The 20053-nt window shown below is 39.1% G+C and overlaps 1 protein-coding gene across 3 annotated transcripts; it reads right to left on the bottom strand.

Annotated features, from left to right (window-relative positions):
• Positions 1–1485: 1485 nt before the first annotated feature.
• On the bottom strand, positions 1486–16972 carry LOC145495907 (transcription factor 7-like 2). Of its 3 annotated transcripts, none has more exons than XM_081475509.1 (7): positions 16700–16972; positions 11731–12038; positions 10516–10716; positions 9704–9761; positions 7039–7192; positions 5784–5859; positions 1486–5070 (listed from the first exon to the last, which is right to left on the bottom strand). In XM_081475509.1, the coding sequence occupies exons 1-7, from the start codon at positions 16859–16861 to the stop codon at positions 4908–4910; spliced, it is 1122 nt and encodes a 373-aa protein (XP_081331635.1). In that variant the 5' UTR covers positions 16862–16972; the 3' UTR covers positions 1486–4907. The 3 variants fall into 3 exon arrangements, with proteins under 3 accessions (XP_081331635.1, XP_081331634.1, XP_081331633.1); XM_081475508.1 differs by having other exon boundaries at positions 5784–5856; positions 9557–9761; positions 16700–16958; XM_081475507.1 differs by having other exon boundaries at positions 9557–9761; positions 16700–16954.
• Positions 16973–20053: the final 3081 nt, after the last annotated feature.

Genomic DNA, 20053 nt, shown 5'->3' with positions numbered 1-20053 from the left:
CTCACAGTGCCTCTCTCCACCCAGGTGTATAAATGGGTACCGGCGAACTTAATGCTGGGGGTAACCCTGCGATGGACTAGCATCCCATCCAGGGGGGAGTAGAAATAGTCCTAGTCGCTTCATGCTACAGAAACCGGGATAAGCTCCGGCCTGATGGGCCACTTGGCTCGTATGCAGACTTAACCCTTTTAATCAAGGCACCTGTTTAAGCCCTAGAAATACTTCTTATTCATTTTGAAATACGTCTTCGTTCGCAGGCTAATTGTGATACAAACTCGACGATGGCCTGCAATTTAAAGTCAAAATAATTCAGTGTTCTTCTATCATTTGTTTTCTCCCGTTTATAGAATGCAAGTGTATTCTTATTATATTTGATAAAAAGTCAGAACACATTTTCATTGGTCATCAGAGGTCAAGTGCATAATCTTGGACACTCAGCATGTTGTTGCTTGTGGCCGTGCTCAATCACATTCAGCACATAGATTTAGTTGGATTTCCCTGCCTTCTTCGCAGGCATTTCCACGCGATAAAAGAGAGCTGAGCGTGAAGCGCGATCGGCGTCTCGATCGGCAATAAAAGCAAGCCGTGCGCGGAGCGCGATCTGAATGAGCTGGGAACGAACGCACAGCGCGAGCGGGATGGGTGATCTTTTTTCGCCAACCTCGTACCCAGGGAAGATGAGAGACCCTGGGAACGAGGCTCCGTACGATAAAAGAACATGATGAAGAATTAGGCGGCTTTGCAATGATTGCAGGTGCACCGTAATAGCTACCTACTCCTTCAGAGATTCTTCTGTAACCTGTGTAACAGTCGCTTCTTTTCCGAGGTTGCGAGTCAGAGTAACTACTTTGCCATGTCAAACTGTCTTAGCTGTTACACCCTGCGGAGCTTCAAAGCCTCGCTCGGAACGTGAAACGACTACAGATAGCTGATTTCCGAGTGCTTTCCCCCTTCCGCTTCTTTTATTATTGTAGTTTTCTTCTTTTTGTCCGAATAGTGGACTGGGAACCAAGGGAGATCTGTCAGGACGTGGAAACATAGCCCCCTACAGCGCCCTAAGCATACGCTTCCTATTTCCTTCCTATTGCGTGACGCACCCAAAGAGCGTCTGTCAAAGCACGGGCATTTTTCACATCCCAGTGGCATCCGTACCCTTCTTTGGCTTTTATTAAGGCTCCTTTCACCCTTTCCCAAAACTAAACTCAGATGACAACGATGCAACAGCCGTTTTATGTCTACTTAAACATGCTTGCTTGTATGTTATGAGAATTTTAAATTGCCACTGATGACGTTGTGGACCATAAGCTGATAGGATCAATTGGGCACATTGTTGACAAGATCCAGAGGTGGAAAGAACAAAGAGCCTACAATGTCTTGTCCACATTGATTATGAAAGGATAACCGCTTACTTGAGCTTCCGGTTCCGGGTTCCGGTCGACTGACAGACCGGAAGTCGTGGGATAAAACCAACCAAGAGACGCTAAGTTCTTGTATAACAAAACTTTCTTTTTACGCTTTTATAGACAATGATATAAAACAATCTATACACAGACAATAAAATATTTTACATTTCTTCATAGTGGAATGTCTCCCCTGAAAAATTTTACATTCCAGACAGTTAAGAAATCAAGAAATAAATAACTTAAAGGGGCCATGTTCAGTCTTCTAAAACAATGTTGTCAGGATTTTCTTTAGATGTCTATGATAATTTAGCTATACACTAAAATCTTCACGACTTTTTCACTACCTTCCTATACAGAAGAGTTTTTGGGCACCAGGCACAAATATTGTGATTGTTCAAAAACTTGACTGTATATTGAAAGAAGTTTGGTTTTGAGATTGAGGGTATAAATTATGGTCCATTACAAATCTACAGAGATTTGAATCCTGAAACCACAGCATACAAGACTGAGAGAAATTCAGTTTTACGATCCAAATTAACATGTCAAGTTTGATAGCCAAATATTGAACATACAGATGGCCAAGTCTGGTAATAATTAATAATAATAATTATCAATATCTTATTCACTCAACACTGGATATTTTGTAGACCTGATTCCAGTGCCAGGACCGTCAATGCATGCGCAATTTGGAGATGGCAATAATATAGAAACCATGTCAATAATCCAGCCTATCATGAGTAGTGATATGTGTTGTGCCATTACTAATCACTAAGAAGTTTATGATCAATTTTTATCATCTTTGTGACATCTTTTTGACAATTCCTGATTTAGTTTGTTTGATCCGACCATACAAAATGACATCAAATAGTGCAAGTGGGAGGAGGAAGAGAAAGCACAAACAAGGGAGGGAACGGAGAGGGAGTCCACGTGACAACATGTTCCTCACAAAGTATCACATGGTAACTCCAGCCCTGGAGTTTTGGTATTCTGTTTGGTCAAATGAAACAATTTACCTAATAAGAAAATTGTCAGAAGATGCTGAAAGATGGCAAATTTTAATAAAAAACGTTCTTCAGTGAGAGTAGTGTGGCACATATCACTGAAAAATAATTACAGGACAAACAGTGTTGTTAAACAAAGACATAACTGTGACTTGACTCAGGACCAGAGCAAAAGAACAAGGTTACACTTATAGATATTAAACTATGACAGAACATTTCAAGCAAACCTTGCTCTTTTCAAGAATTACTAAGTGTTAAAAAAAAGTGGACTTAAAAAGTGGGCTTTGTTTTCCCCAGTAGCCTCTTCCAGGGTGTTCAGTTAGCTGGGGCGTGGCATGAAAAATGGCAAGCGAAAAATAGGGGAAAAGCAAGGGGAGAGAGAAAGTTCTATCACTTCCTCTCATCCTACTTCTCCCCTATATTTTTCACTCTGCGTTTTTCGCTCTCCATTTTTCCCTCTGCGCCCCAACTAACTGAACACCTGAAAGAGGCTATTTCCCCAGATGACAAGCTTGTGGCCTTGCATGGGCAACAAGAAGGTCCTAAAACTTATTGCTGTTTCTACACGCAAGTATAGGAAGGATTTTTCTTAGAGAATGACCTTGATTTTGCCAAAAGATTTTTCAAATTATGTACTTTTAACTTGTCACTGGTAATGGAGGAAAAAGATTTTTGGCAAATGCAAAATTGTGGAGACATTTTTCACAACACCAAGGGATTGCCTAAAAACCTGACCTGCTATTTTGGATCTGAAAAACATGAAAAATTATATAAAATGATCACTTAAGAGGTAAAAATTATCAAGTCTAGACCGAAGAATGAAATATAGTGATATAGTAAGATTTACTTTTAAGTAGTGTTCTTAATTCTATTATCAGAACGCAAGTGATCTTTCCTTCACGATTTGTAAAAGGCAAACTTTGGCACTCTGATAGCTGGTCTTCATAGACTTCTCCACACAAAAGAATTTGCTCAAAGTCATCAACCAGCGTTAAGGGATAATTTTTAAATTCTCATGACCTTCTACCTGATTATTAATAATTGTCATTAATAATAACATTAATAGTAATTATTAATAATATTTAATGATAACTATTATTATTGCTATTATGCTGACAAGGTACATTCTGATAACTAAAAGACTCAAGGTTTACTAATCTTTGGTTGATTCTTGTTGTTTAAGCATGCATTTGATTGAGGGAAAGATGACTTGCAGACACAACAGACTATTTTATATATATCTATAGATGATTTACACAGACTAGTACACTAAGTAAGTTGCATAGTTTAAGTACATGTATTCTTTAGTAGCAGTATCAACTAGCAAACAGCAATATGAATAATGTCCTATTAACAAGCAGCAAAATAAATGTTTCTTTTATTTTGGGCATCTGGATTGATTATCAAAAATTGAAATCGGATTCAACTGGATTTTATCAACCAGAGGCATCATTATTTAAATCCTTTTTGTTTACAAAAGAACATCTTTTAAATTGTTGATAAAACAACTCTGCTGATGAGTAAAACCTCATTCATCTTCTTTAAAATAACATCTGGGAAAACTCCTTACTTCCTCATTACACTGAGGATGTGTAAAAACATTTTTGTAGTCTCTATGAGCAGACGTTTTCCTCTACCATTCCTCAAGTAATGATGACATCCAGAAATCTTCAAGCACCCACTAAATACAAATTTCTGCTACTGACAACAAACACCCATCTCCAAGGCAATCGGGTAATCTCGCATAGAAAAGGGACCCAGCATTATTTTTTAGAGGGGTGGGGTGGGGGGGGGGGGGGGTTGGGCATTCTGGGGCATGAAAGTTTTTTCTCCCCTTCAGGTTGTGCATGAGTTTTTTTGATGGTCGAGAGCTCCCTGGCTTGTAGAAAACTCTTGCTCCATTTTTTTTCCCTCATGGTTTCCCTTTCACAATTTTTTAAAGCAGTTTTTGCTGTGCAGGAATATTTTTTTTTTGGAAATTGCAACTCCTCCTCCTTCAAAAAAAATAATGGTCTGTCCTTGAGCAACATACATTACGAGCACTGAGTGTGATGACAACAGGACACTAAACATGCAGCTACAACATGCAAGACTGGTAATTAAATGAGGAAACCAAGTGGGTACTTTCAAAGGATTCTCTTCTCCATTGCAAATTAGTGAAACAAGGATTGAGGGAAGCTTCTGCTTATGAGATGATAAAATATCAGCTGCCTAACTCCCTTAAAAATTTTAAACACATTCTTATCACTGAAAAGTAAAGGGAGGGGGGACAGCCTGCCAAAATATCAACAATATAACACAAAAGTGTCTTATTAAATTATTTCTAATTAATTAGTTAATATAAATTTCTAAACATATTATTACACATGGTTACATTAATCCGCTTTGGTGCATAATACATTTTCAGCACTATAAGACAATTGCCTAATTGGCTTCCTACTAAAATAGGCTCTGTGATAATAAAATTTCAACTCTACAATAATAATTATTAATAATGTTACTGCTATGAGGTAGGTGTGGTGGCATTTGTTGATGTAATCATTGCTGTATTGCTTTCAATGTTGGCATCAATATTTTCACTTTCTGCATTTGCGGCATTACCAGATGGAGAAAGGTCTTGCGAGCCTCCACCACCAGCTAAGAATCTGACGCACTTCTTTTTCCGCCTAAAACAAATTAGTTCTGATGTGTGAGTCGCACTTCTCAGAAACCATAGTTTAATTGCTGTCACATAAACTAAGGATGTGGCACAATAAGCTGTTCAAGGTGGCTCCAACATTTAAGTTTGTGCATGAAACCCTACTGAACCCTACTCAAAAGCTACTGAAGAGCACTTTTGTGCGATACTGTTTATTATGCTGTACTAGGTGGTTCTAACTTCTAAGTTTGTGGATGAAACCCTAGTGTATGACCATTCAAATGAAAGCTATTGAGTAGTACTTTCATGTGGTACAAGGTGGTTCTAACTTTTTAGTCAGTGGATGAAACCTAGTGTTTGACTATCCAAATGAAAGCTACTGAGCAGTGTTTCCATGAGGCACTGTTTATATTGTAAAAGGCTGGGGACCAAACCATTGCATGTGACTATTTCAAAGAAAGCTACTGAGCATGTGGTGATGTCAGTCTTCAGTATGTTGAAAAAAACAGTTTTTTTCCCTCCCAGTTCTGACCTTGGAAGTGAAAGAGTTATGATTGCACAACCAGGCAGGATGCTGTTTATATTCTAACTGCAGGTTGCCATCACAGCATCATTTGTCATGTTGTCATAGTATCAAAATACACCCTGATAGAGATAGACATCACACATGGAAACTGGCCAAGACAAATAACAAGAAAAAAAGGTATTATAACCAAACAAGTTATGATACATGTTACATACCTGCATGGTTTACACCATTCGTGTTGTCTGTCAAGACCATATCTTGCTCGGCATTTTTTCGGATTTGTAATTTCTGCTAAAATAGAAAGCAAATAATTGTCTCCATAAATCCAAAGTTCAAAGACTAAACAGAAAGTTACAATGAGTGTAAGCATGAATAATCTTGATGGTGACGAGTGAAATTAGGAAATAACATAGAATCTTCACAAAATTAACACTGTGACAGTGAAATTATGTCAGTCTTAGCTTCACAAGTATACCATTTGATTACTTTAATAACATTATAGGTAAAAAATTACGCTTACAATCATAGGCTTTTGACTTGCTTATTGTGAGGGATTTTGTGCCAAACATTGCCATGGCAATTTTGTAATTTCATATGGGAATTACAAATCAAGGCTGAAATTTTGCATCAAAATTAAGGAGTAATAAGTCACCCAGGATATTGTTAAGATCAAAATTTTGTGGTCTATTTCCATTTTCCCATCACATAACAGAGTAGGTGAGCTGTTGAATAATATTTTTACACTAAAGTTTTCAATGTGGAAAAAAAAATAGCTCAAAATCAAAAGTTAATGGTCAGGAATAAATTCTGAAGAAAACCCTACTTTAAACAAAAGAAAGAAAAGTGTTGCAGACCTCATAACAGATCTTGCTGTTTTAAATACAATAAATTACATTATTATATGGAGAAGAGTGTTTTACTGGGAACTAAACCACTCGTAGATTCCATACGCCACTTCATCCGGGACCCGAGTGGCGTATTTTCCGTATGTCACCTTTGTGAGTGTCGTATCGTTCAATGGCGTCACCATTCCCGCCTTTTGCTTTTGTTGAATTGGTTTCTCCATATAATAAAAAGAACATTACACGTTGGCTCGAAGATATGAATTTTATGTTCGAGTGGCAAGAACAATATCTCACGAGTGAGCGAAGCGAACGAGTGAGATATTGTTCTTGCCACTCAAACATAAAATTCATATCTTCTCGCCACCGTGTAATATCCTCTATTTATTTAGAGAGGAAGCCACATCAGCCTTAACTGGTTTTCATGCGGCTCCTCTTTCCTGGTTGAATTGCAATTTGGAGATGCTGGTTTTTATGGAGGGAGGAAACCGGCCTCAGAGCAAGGTGAGAACCAACAACAAACTCAACCCACATATGGCACTAGGCTGGAATTGAACACAGACCACACTGGTGGGAGGCAAACGCTCTCACCACCATCCCAACTCCCCATATCATTTTATAGGTTTACCTTGAGATTTATCTCTTTTTCTCTTCTTCTTTTTCCCTTGTTGCGCATAATTATCTCTCGCACTCCAACCTGGGTATAGCTGCATATGGAGCGCTCGCTCCTTTCGAGCCATTTCGTAATACTTGGCTTGCTCTTGTCTATCAAGGGCATGCCACTAGATAGAAAAACAATGACAGAATTATTATTTTGTACTCAAAGTTAAATGTAACTTTTTGATCCGTGCTCATTGCCCCAAATGTATTGCTCCAGAAAATATCCATACCCCTCACACAGTTTTTTTTTTTGGTTTGTAACTCACCCCCCACCCCCCTCCACACCCTTCCTCATCCTACTGGGAACTCCAGGTTTAATTTTGGCTTTTTTGCATCCTTGGGGTAGTTATGGATATTTCCTGAAACCACACAATGTAACCTTTAAGAAGTACATAAATCTACAGAGTCACCACTACTTATTAGAGATACTTTTCTGAAGTACACCTGCAAGCTATTTCTGAGTCAACTGTGCAAGTGTTAAGACTTATGAACATTGCCAAAGATGTCTGAAGATTTCACAGGACTTCAAAATAGGTCCTGAGTATATTTTTTTAATTTTTAAAATCCAACACTATTCCTTCAGTTCTCACAGTTTGTTTGAAATGAGCCAAAGACAAGCTCATTCCTAGGGCGTGCTGTTCAAAATGCAAGAATTTGCGACATGATTTACATGCCTTGAAAAATTCTTTTTCTCAAATTTTATTATGTTGAACAAGGTTCTCTTGAGATTCCAAATAGTGTTAAAAGTTTATTCAGATTCATTGGTTGGCCAGGTCACATCTGAGCCCAAATCAAATGACTGCCTTATACTGAATGAAACATTATGTTACCCAATAACAATAATTTAATATTATGAAGCTAACCACTTACATCTGTACAAGTTAGTGCTATTTATGCTAAATAGAGTGCCTTCAGGTTAAACAGAGGGTGTCATTTAGCAGAGTGCTATTTAGGCTAACTGTAGTGTTACTGTTAGTTTGGAAAAATTCTTGTATTTCTTCCCATCGTTATTTTACCATGTTCCAAAACCACTAAAAGTTGGGATATGCCACTCTTGGGGGGTACTCCCATATAAAAAGGACTGGGTTGCTCGTCAGAAATGTTGAAAAGAATCCCTAAGAGGTACCAAGATCCTGTCTTGTGGGCGTGGCTTGAATTTTTTTTTTCACCCCTAAGAGGTAGCAATTCTAAAGCAACACACAAAAAACAGATAGTAACTCTTCTCGGCTCAATACCTTAAAAAGTAATGCAAAAAGTTCCTGCTGTGAACCTTTTGAGGCTGAACATTCCCAAGGGGAATTTTTTAACCGTACAAGGTACAACAACCATCCCCGTCCTTTTTATACAGGGTCCCCTCCTTCCCCCAGCTGCTACTGTTCTATCAGTGATGACTCAGACATTTGACTGGCATCTGTATTAGACTACAGTAGATTTCAACTCAGAAAATGGATTTACTCAAGAAGTCCACTTACATGAGATGACGCACACAATACAACATGAAGGGGTGCCTGGAAAAAAGCCCTGAGTGACTTCTGATAAATTGTTAGAATCTTGTTCCAGATTGCCTTTATTCCCTTGTGAGACACCAGGAGAGGTTGGCATTTCATCAACAGTCACTTAAGTCCTTATTCCACACACCCCTTTGCATATGGTGAATGAGATGTTCAATTATTCATGAAAGGGTTTACCGCGTGATAGTTATATAGAGAAGCACATTTACGAGGTGGTTACTTGACTGTCGCATAAGGTGGTTGAAAACTTAAGTATTAGTATTGCAAGTAGCACAAGCAAGTCAAATTGTATTGTAAGTAGAATAAGTATCAGTATTGTAAGCATTGTTTTGTAAGTAATTAATGTAAGAAGTGTAAGTCTAAGTACTATAAATGGTGTAAGTGATTGTATTGTATCTACAAAGTACTGTAAGTAGTCCAAGTAACTCTATTAGCATTGTTAGTAGTGTAAGTAACTGCACTGTATTTGTAAGTCATGTGAGTGGCAATTAAAAAAAGAGTGGTTGAAAACTTTAACAGAAAATCTTGACATCTTAGGAATGAGAAGGTTAAATCCTAACCAAATGACTGTTAAAAGTACGAACGTTCAGTTAAAGCATTAAAGAAAATAGCGCAAGCCTTTCATTGGTTACACAGGTTATTACAACTTTTGCTCTTTTGAAAAATGAAAAATTTTTTAGGCTGCTTTTAAGTTTTTGGTAATGAAATTAAAAACTACTGCAGAACACGATTCATTTTTTCTTGTCGACGGTCAACATCGTTACAAGTTGTTTCCAACAACCTTCGTCTTATTCATTCAAGATTGCTGCAACAACTCGGTAACAACTTGTCAGTCAATACAACTGATATACGAGGCAAAAGTCTGTTATAACCTCGGCGAATCAAGGTTCAGGCATGCAGCTAAAGGTGAATGCATTTTTGGATGTGTACGGAAAGAAACACCATGTCCTACAGTAATCTATAATTTGGCATTACCCTCTTTCCAAGAATCTGGTTGATCGCGGCGCTTTCTTTCAAAGTACACTCTGATACGACTTTTGAGCGCATGTCCTTCATATACAACATGAACGCATTTAGAGGTTTCTTGACGTGGCCTTTCATGTGTCCATCTATTCCACTTACTGCGGTATCCATTCCTGGGTGATCAGGCAATGCTGGAATACTCTGTGATGTTAATAAACTAAAAAAAAAAAGAAAAATACCACCTAAGAACATAAGAAGAGAGAACATCTCCTCACCTGTCATAGACATGGCAGTGAGACTACATAGTGGGCTTGTCCTGGGAGGGGGGGTACATGCTCAGAGAAGTTTTATACAGTGCCAGGTATGCACTACTAAACAGGTGTGGTTTACAAGCTTTTTTGTCTAGAACATGCAGGGTTTTAAGAAAAAGATCTCTTTTATAGTATGGATCAGGATTATCAATTTCGGGAGATATATAATTAACTGAAGTCTGGCATACAGCATCTTAAAAATAAAGATATAAAGATGATGACGGTCAATAACTGAAGGTAAATGATGATGATGATGATGATGATGATGATGATGACTAAATTCATCAAACCGAAAAATCTACTGAATGAAATGAAAAATTAATGGCAAAATAGCCTGGAAAAGCACCACACATCAGAGTGAAAAGAAAGACCCACAAAAGTTGCTAACTTGATATGTCGCTGATGATTCTCAACAGAATACTTGCTGGAAGTCAGGTGGATCCCATTTCTTAATGAAAGAACTAGGATGATCACTTTCAATTAGAGGATTGCATTGATGGCTACCCTTGAAAAAAAAAACCTAATAAAAAAGTCTTGAGCATTGTGATTACCTCCTAGAACAGCCATGACTACTTTCCAAGTCACTGCAGTGCAATGCAGCCACAAAGTGAAGACAAAAAGTTATTTCTGCAATGATACCCTTTTAAAAGAGTGATTTACCTTCCAGATCCGCATGTTGGAGGCGCACGAGTGATGACTGTCTGGTTAGGTGGTGGTGGCGGACAGCAAACTCCTCGCGGATCTGCCGTTATTGTTGGGTGGGTTAGTCTAATGTTACCAGCTGATGTTGGTCCGACTTGGCTTGGGTAGTTGGGAGTATATTGAGATGAAGGTTGGGCAATTATTTGTGAATGAGGTTGCCTGAAACACCAAAAAACCCTGTAAGACTACCAAATGTGAAAACCTCTTCTACACAAAATTTTAGCGTTTCCCTTTGGAACATACACGTGTGGCCTAAAGGTAAGTGTACTACACTCCTTATTGTCAAGGAGCCTTTGAGCCCATACTGTGGGTCACTGTATTGTTCTTGGGTAAGAAAGTTTATTCTCAGTGCCTCTCATCTTTTATTACAAAATTTAGCGTCTCCATTTGCAAGGTGTGTGGCCTAAAGGTTAGCCTACTACACTCCTCAATGAGCAGTGCAAGCTTGAGCCCTGGCTGTGGTCATTGTATTCTGTTCTTAAGCAAGACGCTTTATTCACACAGCGTCTCTCTCCTCTCTCTTGTGCATTTTGAGCTGGAGGGTAACCCAGATATGGACAAGCTTTCCACCCAGGCAAGGTATGGTAAAGTCTGCATGCAAGCCAAGTGGGCTGCCATCCACCTTATACCCAATTTCTGTGGCACAAAGTGACTAGGAGTATTTTTACTCTCCCCTGGATGGGATGCTAGTCCATCGCAGGGTTTCCCCCAGGATTATAGTTGGCGGTACCCATTTGAACACCTCAGTGTAGAGAGGTACTGTCAGAGTTAAGTGTTTTGCCCAAGAACACGACACACTGTCCCCAGCCGGGGCTCAAACCCAGACCACTTGATCCAGAGGACAGCGCACTAACCATGAGGCCACCGCGCCTCTCTTCTGCCCAGGAGGGGGTAGAAATACTCCTGGCCACCTTGTAGTGCTGCAGAAACCAAAGATAAGCACAGGCTTCATGGGCTATAGTGCAAGGCTTCATGAAAGACTGATTCACCAGGCAACAGAATGACATATCACCTTTTTCCCAATGATCAACGCAAAGATAAAAAATTACTATTTTTTCTTTGATCTTCATCGTAGCAATGTTAATTCTAAAACTGATCGAAACCAGATAGAAGGTAAATGAAATAATTATATCACCACTGAAGAAAGTAATGAAGATCACAAAGTCTACTTACCATATAGGAGGGTCATTGTGATAATGATATCGTCGACTATCCGGACCTTTCACTCCAGGGTACATGGTATATTGATACTGAGGGGCGGTAGTGTAAGGATGATGGTGAGCAGGATGGAAGATACCTGCAGGTCTTGATCCATGGCCATGCTGAAAAACATGTTTCATACCATCTTGAGGTGTTTGCGGAGGACCCCCTCTAGAGTAACCGGGGTGAGACCCGGAGTTTAAATGTTCATTATAACGATCAGGAAACGATAGTAGTTGAGCAATAGGTGCTGAGCTTGCATCAGGTGGTCGTTTAGAATCCTGCACATGAGAATTAAAAAAAGACATCTCACCTTACAGTCTTATAACACACTTATTATGTACCCCTGAAGATGGGGTAGGAGAATTTTTGTTTTACATTACAGAGTTTTGAACTATTGTTAGTGATAATTCAATTTATTAACTTATTTTGAGAAGGCAAGATGAACCAAATCCTGCACCCTGATTGGGCAGCAGAGTGGGCAACGTGGTGCTATCTTGCCCGCTTGCTATCTTACGCACTACGTCCCATATAATAAATCCTCTATTGACCAAGCTTGTCTGGTCAAGATGCCTGGATACTGGCCTCATTTTTTGTGTGTGTTTATGGACCTTGTCTACATCTTGGTCCATAAAATGCAAAAACAAAAAGGAACAACTTGGCCAATATCCAGTCATCTTGACCGAACAAGATTGGTCAATGAGCTATATTTAATGAAAAGAGAGCTGAAAGGCAGGCACTTATCGGAGACAAGGCACTCATTGGGCATAGGTAGCTATATCCTTTTTGATCTAAATATCTGAAATGAAAGAGAAATCTTTTATTTAAAAGAATTGTACTGACACTTAGAGGACAAATTCTTTTGCAAGGCAGGAATGACGTGAGCAGTTCAGAAGGAAGATAAAACGCAGCTGATCTCAATCTGCTCTGATATGGTGCTGTAATTGAAACACAGTGAATTGGGGTTATTGACCAAGAGTGAGGTCAAGGTGACTGAGTATTGGCCAAGTCCTTCTTTTGCGTGTTTATGGCACAAGATGGAGTCAAGGTCCATAAACAAGCAAAAAAGAACGAGGCCAATATCTAGCCATCTTGACTGAACAAGCTTGGTCAATACAGAATTTATTATATGGCTTCTGCTTCGGCTGAGCGGGCAAGATAGCGCCTTGCCTGCTTGGGCAGCCAATCACAGTACAGGATCAGGTTCATCCTGGTTCACGGAGCTAGCCATATGTATGGACTACTTTGACTATGTCAAGCTTTTCCATATTTTTTTTTCGAACAAAAAATAAGCCTCACCACTTGATTAACAACGAAATATATATCAGGGGGCCAGTGCTTGCATCCTGTTATACACTTCTTTGGAGAACATGGAGAGTTTGGGGTTATCAAACTTTACATGAATACTAAATTCAGCATGATAAATTGATCAATGGAGGTAGTTTTAGTTTATGTACAAAACACAAAGATTGTTGATATTGTGCAACATAACTAAAGTGGCCCATTGGAATAGGCGCACTTTTTCAACGAGACCAATTAGTGGTTTAGCAATGCTCATTAGAATAACGGCACTTATTAAGAAATAAAAAACATTTGAAGTAGAGCACTTGTATATTAGAGAGAGCATGGGTTTTTGGAAGGTGAACTCACTAAATCAAATCACTTAGGTTTAAAATGGGTCCTTTAGAAGTCATTTCGCACAGGACTAGCATAAATGCACTTATGATGTATTTGTGTTGTTCCAGAAACTATCCTTACCCATTTTCATCAGGGCTAGAAAAAATTTGAACTGTCTTTGGCTGGACAAGCAGATTTCACACATATTTCTTACCTTGGGCAGCCAGATGACTTGCCTGGACCCTTGCCCATTAAAACAAGTGAGAATGAAAAGTTACTTGCCCGGCATGAAAATTTACCTGTCCCAGACGACTGGATGGCACTTTTTTTCGAGCTCTGTTTCATGTAGAGGTTTTGGGTTTAAATCCGTCCATCTCTCTGGAAATCCCAGTTTAGCTTTGTATGTTCTTTAAATATTTTGCTTTTTGGTCTCCAAGGGTTGTCAAAAGTAGCCAGCAGCTTGCAAAAATAGCCAGCTGCTTCATGATGTTATCATGTTAACCAGCTACTCTACTTGGCTATTCAGAAACAGCCACCTACTCCAAAACTTGGCAACAACCCTGTCCCTCTACCAACCTCACTAAACCATTTGAATTTAAGGATATAATTTACCTCCAACAGAACATTTAGTTGACATTATTTTGTAAGAGGATTAGAAAATGGCATCTTGCTGTTTACACATACAGCCAGCTGAGGCAAACACTTGATAAAGTTTGAGAGACTTGAAAAGTACTTAACTTCGACTTGTGTTTACACAAATGTTTTTAATTCTCCTAGACCTCCTATTTATCAGGCACTGTAAACACGTCTACCATGAAATGATAATTGACCTCAGTTGCTCATATTTCTGGTTACGCTTTAGTCTTCTGTAAGAGGGTGTACTATTCCTTCCAAAGATGCTATCAGCAGAGATGATCGCAGTAGGTGGCCATCTGCTGAAAAATTTAGAACCATCGGACAAAAATTCAAGACACTTGGTGAATGGCTGTCTTTGCTCAAATAGCTGTCAAAGCAACGACACCAGTCGCCTTCTAATGAAACAACTGCTTTGTAGGGAAGCGTCAATAGCTCTTTAAATACGAGTTAAGGCTTTGTTGCTTTTCAGCTGCAGAAAGGGTAAACATTTATAGCATTTTTTATGAATTTATTCAAAGAGGTAATTACAAACTTACTTAAACTTCTGAGTAAATTACGAATTTTGGCTGGCATCAAAAATCACTCAAGAAAATTACAAATTAAGATAGGTCGTGTTATGAGAGGCAGGTAAAATTCACGTTTGTATTTAAGAGAAAAACCGTTTCAACAGTATTCCGGATGAAATTAATCAGGCCGATTAAACAAAGTCGTCGATTTTATTTTTATAGTCTAAATGCACTTTTTAGTGTCATAAAAACGAGAGAGAACTTCTAATCGTTAAAAAAAATAACTTTGTAAACTTAACTAGTCTGACCAGTGAAGATTCAATATCAATTGCCCGTTAAAATAACTCAAGCTTACAGTTTGGGCGGTTTTGCGTTATTTTGTTCAAACAAGAAGTTCGTGTGACAATTTCACTATCGTAAGCTTACTGACGATAAACTAACTCTGCCATCTGCGGTTTCAAATGTAATTTACTGGCGAAAAATGGACTGAAATTAATGGATGTGAAAGCGAATGGCTTCGTTTCAATACACCGAAAATTAAAGAAATCTGCTATTATTAATCGGCGATCGGCCGAGCATTTCTTAAGCACAAAGAAAGCCCATATGCAACAGTTCCCATATAGCTTAAAAGCTACTAAAAGGTGCAAATGGCTAGACTTGCAAATTCTTAACCCTTCTTAATGAGAGGCAAAACAGCTGATGATATCTTTTCGTTTGAAAATAGGTGTTTTGGTGATTTTTCAATTAACCCCTTTAACACTCTCTTCTCTTGCAGGTCCACTGAGTGGACAAGTGTTCAACCTCTCTGCGGAAGTTCGCACAAAATTGTTCATTTCCAAGTGTAATTTTCCCCACTTCTTTTCGAAAGACAAAAGAATTTCTGTTTACAGATAAACTGAAAGGCAGCAATTTTACCATGTTTCAAATTCGCTTTCTGAGATGAAACAAAAACTTTTTCTAATAGCTTAACCGGAAATGCGATTTGAAAGTGCTTTTGGCACCGTGTTTACACGAACGCGCGCGAGTGGAACAGCACTCTCCAAAGTTTTTTTCCCGCGAAATCAAACGTTCTCGAGTTTGAAATCTCCCTTGGTAAAGTCACGTCAACAAACGATTCGTATCATGCTCCAATTTTCCACACCACTGAATCAAGTCAATCACTCTCTAAATGGTTTAAACAACGGGAGAAAACGCACCTCTAAATTGTAAACCTCGACGAGCTGCTCTCTTTGCAAGCAAAACCTGCAGCCACTTTGTCGGCTATGCGTGCGGTACAGCTATGGTAACTTCGCATAAACTTTCACTGCGATTTCGCTATTTTAGGTGCGTTGAAAATAAACCAGAAAACACCTCAGCTACGATATGTACAATGAATGAAACGATAACCAAACCAAGGGTGAAATTAGAATTAAACCCCACACTGAAACTTCTCTAAACAAAAAAAAATAGCTCTGCTATCCATCACTTTAAGCTGGTCGGCGAACTTTGCTGTGAAAACCTTGAGCTCTGACAGTGAAATCGGATCCCAAGATATAATTACAAGTGTTAAAAAGCCTTTACTTACTATCTATCCCTCCGGTTTACCACTAAGGCAACCGGAGAAACAGTGGCCAAGGGAAAAACCATGAAATTCACCAAGGCTTTGGAGAGACTTTCGCGCGATTTTCACCTTACTATTCCCAGCTCGTTCCATGAAACTGTCGACATCAAAACAAGTTTTGTTGCCGCAATTTCTCTAAAACCTAGACAATGTATATATTTTTCAAGGCCACTTGGGGTTACTGGCGGCACCCTTTGATTATTTATACCGCGAAGCGAGAAATTTTAAAAACGGAACAAATAACATACTCCGGCGAGATACACGTTAGCGAAACCAGGACAAATTTTCCATCAAGTGTTCTGAACTCCTAGCTGTTGGCGGGAAGCGACACCAAAAATTAGGTCGGCATATTCCTTTCGGTAAAAAAATAAGAGTTTATTTACTATTTTCCCAAACAATATGATTCTGTATTCGACACTTTGAGCTCGCCGCTTTCTAACAGTCCGATCCCAACTACCAAGTCGCTTGTTGCTCCAAGACCGAAGCGCGAAGCACAACAGAAGTCCACCAACTTGGGCGAAACAATTACTTCTGACCGAACATGGCTTAGCAGGAGAGTTAAAAAATGGAAAGGGTTACTCACCTCCGAATTTTCGGTCTCTTTTTTGATCAGGTCTGACTTGATATCGTTCACGAGGTCCAAATGCGCGCCGTTCTCCGAATCTTCCCCGTCTTCCTGCTTGTATTCCTTCACTTCGTCATCGGCGCCGAGATCTTCCGTAGAGCTATTGGGTAGTTGAGGCATTTTAGCCTCGCTTGTCGTGGAAAAACCCTCAAGTTTCACTGTCTAGAATTTATTTCGCCTCGCTGTGTTGTGCTGGTATATGAGCTTGAAGAGTCGGCGGCAACTCTAAAGGGATAACTTCAAAGGACGCCGACACAATGATTGACAGTGATTAATCAGGCGATCAGTCAAAGAGACCAATGAAAATTGAGAAGGGCGCCGACGTCATCATAATTATATTTCCTACATTCTTGACGCCAGGCCAACCCATGACCGAGTTAGCGGCTTTTCTCTGCAGCGATTCACACCTTCGGCCCTTAAAAAATTACGAGTGTTCCACACGATATAGGCCAAGTGGCGCAGATTTTTGTTGAAAGATAAGGGACGCTTTTTAGCAGACCCCTCGGCCTCGCGATGAACGTAAAAACTCTTTGCGCTTTCATTGAGAATGTAATCGCATTTTCTGCTTATGATCGTGGCTAATGTCCTAACCTTTTCAAATGTTCACGGGCGTTATAAATGAGCCGGTGCTAAATGAATTTTCGCCTCATAAAGGGACAGTACTGGTTTTATTCCTGGCCCAGACAACGAGTCATTTCCAATCGACAAAAGGGAAATGCTTCGCCTCCGTGCCCGACTTAGGAAAAAATATCGATTTCGAGCACACATAACCTACACCATAAGACCGGAACTATTTTGTACCATGTTTACTCGATAGCATGTATGTTGCAGAGCTCTAATAAACAGGAAATATAAAGCATCGCTAAGGCGTAAATCGTAGAAAATTCATGCACTCATGCAGCGAGAGGAGTGAAACCTGAGTGAAACCTCTATGAACTGGAGAGAAAAGTACTTGCTATCACATACAACTCATGAAATTAAGAAAAGTTTTCAATGCAAGTACATGTAATTATTTTGCTGCAGAAGAAATAATTTCTTCAGCAATAGATACATAAAGGAAGCCAGAACTATAATTGTTAGCCAGGAAATTTCGTAGAACTAAATGATAAACCCACACGGAAGAACACAATATCACACTGAAGCTCTGTTCCTTAGCAAACCCGCGATACACAATTAAAGATCAGGTCGCCTTTCTTTACAAAGTACCTTGGAGTTGCACAAAATTTCCTCTAACTTCTTGTGGGCAATATTATTTATTAAACCAACTATAAAACACTAAGTTACGCGTAGCTCCCTGCTTGGGAGAGCTATTAAGAGCAATTATAATTGAATCACATATATGTTTACGTCTGCAGAAGATGTCTCGACTTTTGCCTCTCATAATAAGCCCAAAATATCTGAACCGGCTAAAAGCACGCCGCTTAACTTGTGTTTTAAATTAAGATTTGAACACAAGAATTAAGTTCACTCCACCGTAGATTCCTGTTTGAATAAATCAAACCATTTATAAAGGCTTTTAAAACACCCAGATGTTTTCTACGCCAAGATATTCAAAGATCTATTCGCGGACTGATTCCTTCTCCACGTTCGGTTAACCCTCCCCTCCCCCGTCAAGTGCCCATCTTGTCTTTGAAGGGAGCGTCCTTTTGTCGTTTCAATGATATTAGAAGGGCCTTGAACACATCAAAGAGACCGACATGTCTCGTAAAAATGTAATTATACCAAGTGTCAACTTTATTTTAAGTGGGGTGCAATCGGTCAGCTGAAGCAATGCTAAATAAACACTTACATTACCGTTGACAATACCTCGTACGTGTTTTTCGCACTGAAAAATGGTCTATTAAAATTAAAGACAGCCGCGCTCCGCGCAATTTTACACATCACGCGCGACGCGCGAAAACACGTTATACGTGACGTTGCGTGGGTGTGCGTAAAATTACGTGTCTAAGGGTACCACCCTTTGTCTTCCGTACGTCTGCTTCACTTTCACTTCGCAGCGTGTCGCTACGTGCTGTTTTTCAAGTTATTTGTTTTAAAATATGACCATTTATGAATGGGGCTATTTTCCAAACCTTAATATACTAAAAAGCTTGAATAGCAGAACAGGAAGTAGAATAAACCACATCTTTCGTCACCGACATTCGCGCTTCGCTGCTCAAGAGCCAAAGTCAAAGTGGCCGAACATTTCTTACGCACACAACCAAATGGAAAATGTTTCAACTCTTTGAAAAAAATGTCATATCAACATCTAAAGTTATTTGATTTAAGGAAACTGTTAAACAACGGATATAATCGACAAAACGGTGCAGAAACCCTGTCAAAAGATGTTTGATAGCCCGGTCAGATTTGATCGTCCTTTCTCGTTTAAATTATTCAAAAGAGAAGCTACTTTGCGCTGATAAAACACTTTTCGTTAAGTTGTATTTATCTGTTTACCTTTTAGGTCAAGGGCGCGCAAGCAAATTTTCGCCGAGGACGATCTTTCTCTCGGCTAATTGCGCTCGGAAGCCATATCAGTTTTTCTAAAATAACACATATTATCAATTTCATTTTCTATTATCCCCAAATAAAGCCGACAACCTGTTGTCGGTAAAATTGCGAGCGGTACACCAAAAGACAACCCAAATTTTCCGGTTCTACAGTCCAAGACAAACAAACGAGACAGAAACACAGTCTAGTGAGGTACAAAATAAGTCATCCGGAAAGAAACCCACAGCACTAATCTTTAGTCAAAAACTCGGTTTATCTGCGTAAATGGCATGGATTAGAATATTCTCTACACTATATTACCACTCATGTCTCGCGCACGTGGGTTCTTTTGTCATTACGTAATTACCGAATGTTCTTTTTAGTCAGGCGTGAATATAATTCAATATTTTCAGATACCAGACGTACCATATTTTTAATTAATTTCTGGGTGTTTGGATGGATTCAGAGTACAGTATTTCGTAAAAAGAAAAAAACACACACACACAGGTGGTGTCGGTATAAATGCAATTTGTCTTTCCTTATCGGCGCTATTCACCGATCTGTTTTCCTTTTTTTTTTCTCTTTTTTCCTTTGGGTTTGGTAAGCGATCATGACCGAACGTCCGTGGGAGGAATATGATTCCTGATTATGTCTTCAATTCAAAGCGTAAATGACTATTTTAATTAACTGTAATCTTAGTCATTGCAAATGCGACTAAAAATTGGTATAGATCTAGAGTTTTCGTGTTTTTCTCCTGGTCAGCCTCAAATATAGATCAGATTAAGATTCTCCGTCATGAATTAAACTGTCCTAGCTTTTCCGCTTTTCCTCCTCAGTAATAGT

This window comes from Orbicella franksi, chromosome 8, assembly GCF_964199315.1.
Source record: "Orbicella franksi chromosome 8, jaOrbFran1.1, whole genome shotgun sequence".
In the NCBI taxonomy this organism is placed as follows: Eukaryota; Metazoa; Cnidaria; class Anthozoa; order Scleractinia; family Merulinidae; genus Orbicella; species Orbicella franksi.
This window is presented reverse-complemented; position numbering and strand designations above follow the sequence as displayed.